The sequence below is a fragment of the Morone saxatilis genome, unplaced genomic scaffold, assembly GCF_004916995.1.
Source record: "Morone saxatilis isolate NCDOM2014 unplaced genomic scaffold, NCSU_SB_2.0 Contig1, whole genome shotgun sequence".
Classification (NCBI taxonomy): domain Eukaryota; kingdom Metazoa; phylum Chordata; class Actinopteri; family Moronidae; genus Morone; species Morone saxatilis.
In genome coordinates, this window is record NW_023339651.1 from 10,974,315 (window position 1) to 10,978,504 (window position 4,190).

General features: G+C 35.3%; 1 protein-coding gene across 3 annotated transcripts in view; it reads left to right on the forward strand.

Annotated features, from left to right (window-relative positions):
• Positions 1 to 2,709: 2,709 nt before the first annotated feature.
• Positions 2,710 to 4,190, forward strand: part of muc13b (mucin 13b, cell surface associated) — a 7,743-nt gene continuing 6,262 nt past the window's right edge. The window contains exons 1-2 of one of the 3 annotated variants that reach the window (XM_035659163.1): positions 2,710 to 2,907; positions 4,106 to 4,177. In XM_035659163.1, coding sequence (XP_035515056.1) covers positions 2,730 to 2,907; positions 4,106 to 4,177 — 250 coding nt within the window. In that variant the 5' untranslated portion in view covers positions 2,710 to 2,729. The remainder of the gene's footprint in view (positions 2,908 to 4,105; positions 4,178 to 4,190) is intronic. The other 2 variants (XM_035659156.1, XM_035659170.1) reach the window with 2 other exon arrangements.

The window sequence follows — 4,190 nt, forward strand, 5'->3', positions numbered from 1 at the left end:
AATGTAAAAAAAAGTCATAATAAGCTAAACCGTAGTTCAGAAGTTACAAATGGCTGAGGTGCTGAGCAAGCAGTCAGCAGTTTGTTAGTGTGCAGTATTGTATCATTTTTTTGCATAGTGCCAAAGTGTAAGAGTGAGCCAACATGAACAATAACCAACTCTAAACTGAACAGCTAAAGGAAATTAGGTGGCCATTGCTCATTTTTATTATTTACACTTGTGGTTGTCCTACTGTGACATGTTTTTCACAAAGAAATTATCTTAAAAAAATAAAATAAAACCAAAGATTTGAGAGGAAAGTGAATAATTTCATTATTTTTACTTCATTAAAGCAATGTTATTTGTGGGAAATATGGTTTTAACTAAACATAGTATTGGATACCAATTTTGTTGATTGTTGAAATCATTGGGAATTATATAATCTAATGTTCCATAAAGACTTAATTTCAAATTGCCGAAATGATGTCTGTTAACATATTCAACAAGTTTGACATAAGGATTAAAAATATATAAAATATTTAATGTAGTTATTGTCCCGAGTCAAAGCAGGTTTCAATTCAGTGTTTTGAAGAGATTTTTTTTTTTTTTAAATCTGAGATTTCAGTGGTCAGAAATGTTTTGCATGTGTGTACCGCGAACTGATTGAACAGATGTGTCTCTATTGATCTATTCAACCCATTTGTTGTTTTGGCTGTAGTTAGCCAACATCCATGGAAACTTCACCTTTATTTAAAACATACCTGATACGCCATTTGAGATATTTCCACTGACGCCCATGATGACGCTGAAGTGGTGTAAAAGTTTTGTCGTGTTAAATCAGATATACAACTGGGATCAAAGTCACCTTGGAGATATGATCATTTTATGAGTGGTGATTAGATGATCTTACCAAACTATAACAACAATTTTAAAAATGAATACATATATATTCTTAAGGTGACGGTTTAAAACACACTTTGATGTTCCAACTTTCGTGTTACGGTCTTGTCAACCTCTTTTTGAAAACTTTTTAACTGTTAGACCATATTATCACATCTTATAACATCTTTGTGTCAACAGTCACGTTATCCTTTGTCCCACCCTGTTTTATTGGCCACCTAGTTTCCGATAATATGTTGCAAATGGGTTCAAACGTTTTCTGAAGACACATTTTCAGACTTTTCTTTGTAATTGCGTTTTGCTTCAAGGGCACAACTTCTACTGTGGTGGCGTTGCATGAACATGTTTTCCAGAGATGCTCTCGTGTTTTTGGGGCCTGTGAAGAAATCAGGTTTATAGAAGTTGTCTTAGGGTTAAATGACGACTGGTGGAACTGCCATAAATTCATAAAATGACCACAAAGAATGTAATCTTTGAACTCTCTGTTCATTACAGCCTCTATATGTAACTTATGAAGTCTGGGGCTAAGATGTACAAAATAAATTGTTCTATTCGCCCTACAACATTGTCATTAATGATGGCCAACAGTGTTGCATTCCTGTCAAAGCAAATAAACATACATTGGTTGTCATTATACTGTGGTAGCATTTGTAGTTGTTATCGTCAAAAAAATCCTCCAGTTCTGTTTTAATCATTAACAGCTATGGGGATTGGTTCAGCTATGAAACATTTACAGTATGTGACATCACTTGGTGCCAGAGTAATGCATTTGATATTGCACCATGATAATAACCTCTGTCAGTAAACTTCTCTGATTTAGAGCTACCACCTTCTTTAAATAACTGATTGCTCTTGATGTCATTTGACCCAGGCACATTGCAAATATAGAACACAAGCTATTCATATATTCTAATCATTAACTCCTTACTGGCAGAGATCCTTCCTGTTTATATTTCCCATTAGCTGTGGTTTTGGACCCATTGTGCTCTCCTTAACTGTTCTACAAAGCTTGCTACTCAATTGGTGTTAAGAGTGGGAAAGAAAGACCCCACAGGGTGTGCACTACAGGGGAACCAGGGGGGGCGAGCTTGGTTTATCTTTAATAGACCATGAGGCTACCCTGGAAACATGGATCTGTGAATTTTGGGATTGACCAATATGCTATTTTTGCCATGCTATTTCTATTTTTCTGTATCTTTCTCATCATGGGTCATGCCTAAAATTAGGTTACTATTGATGTATGTTTGTATGTCACTAACCGAAATTTATATGTGTTGACATGAAGCAAGTAGGCCATGTTTGCATATCATGGTATACAGATTATGATAAAAAATGTATGGATGCCTAATTTTTTACCTTTTACCCACATATGGATTTTTGTCAACAAAAATCTGGTTTGGTGTTTAACAAAGAGCCTATTTTCATCATCAGTTCAAAACCTCTATTGAGTGGCCGCCGCAGCCAATGTACAGTGTCAGGTTTGACTTTTAGGTTGGCCACTCTATTGGGTTTCTAACAAAGTAATGAGTATTTTATTTTAGCAATGTGACTTACTCTTGTGTAGGGTTGTGCCGATTGCTTACATCATTTCACACAGCAAACAAACAACTTGGCCGCCTCTTTTTTTCCTTTGGATTTTGTCTAGATTAAATTTTTGAGGTTGTGTTTGTAATTTCTGTAGTCATGCCTGTTTTAATGCTGTATAGTTTTTATACCTGTTAATGTGTGACACACTTTCTGGGCATTAACAAAAACAAGACAGATAAATGGCTTGGAGACATGGAAAGAGTTGTCTTTTCTGGGCAGGAAATGTACTTTAGCACAAGGTGCCAGCCTTAGAGGTGTGGCTAATGATTAAAACAGCCAGTGGAGGACACCTCAGCCCTCATCCTCCAAGGTTTAGGGCACTAAAGCCTCGTCTACTCATAGCGCTCACTGGCATTCTGTCAGGTTTTGTCTTAACTTCTTTTCCAATGGCTCGAGAATTAAAAATCCTCTGTGTCCTTTGGCTGGTTTTAGCCTGTCTTGGTAAGTCGTCCTGATTTTCTACAATAAATTTAAATCCTCAACATGTTTAAATCTTTGTTAGTCGATAGTCTCTGATAAGTGATTACAAGTTCAATGATCAGGTAAATCTTATAATCGAGATAAATATTCCTGTCTTTTGATTTTAGAAGTAAATTTAAATAAGCTTGTATTAATGAATTATAATGAACAACCGTTGTTTTTTCATATATACATGGCTTCCTTGCTTTAAGTTTACATAACAACTTTTTTTTTTAATCTCAGGATTGGTTTAGTGCACAATGGTAAATATTTGACTACTGTGTTGATGCAGACAATCAGACCTTACCTTATGACCCTGTTGCTACCCTACCTTCTTTTGGAAGTCTATTCCAGTCAATTAAATGCCTTTGTTCACCATTCAATCTGGTTAATGCTTTAGATGTTTTAAGCCTAAATGAGCTTTGAGCCAGTTTTATGGGGTAGATGTAGTCTCTTGTATGACCTAATTAGTTTAAAAGCCATTATTCTGTCCTTGTTTTGTATCTAATTGTTATTTCACTTTACTTTTCACTTATTTTCATTTGGGCTTTTTACATCCTGAATATAAATTTGTGACATATTGTTTGGATGTGATTTATAGTGAACAGCTGGACTTTTTTCAGGTTATCAGTGTAAAATTTGGCAGTGCCACCACTAGCTCTTTAAGCTCTATTTCACGTGTCTATGATTAATCCCTTTTTATTTTCAGGTAAAAGAAAAGCACTGCCTATAAACTCATAATTCATGGTGTTGTATCATGAAGCTATATATAATTTATCACTGTACATGATTTGTCCAGGAAATGTTGATTGGCATTGGCTTTTTGTCAAGATGAAGATAAGGTTATGGCTTCTAAATGATAGCACAACAGGAACGAGGGCTAAGGTCTGAGCTTAGTTACTATGTTTTATTTTGTTTTTTTTTTGCTCTTGCGATGTTTAAATGTTATTATTGTGTTAAGTCATTTATTATTTATTGATTGACTGGTGGCTGAGGAGGAGTGCCAAGGCACATTGTATTTCATTGCTGGGTTGGTTCCCTTACGTAAATATGCATTATGACAATAAAACTGAACTGAAGTGAACTGAACTGAACTGAACTTATTGAAAATGAATTTGAAAAACAGTTACTCTGTCGCTTTTTAACTCATTATTATTTCCTCCTGTAACTCAACCACCAGCTACTGAAAGCTCGAGAGGACAAACTACTGCACCTTCTGAACCAACAACTAGTGAAAGCTTGGGAGGAGAAACTACTATTGCACC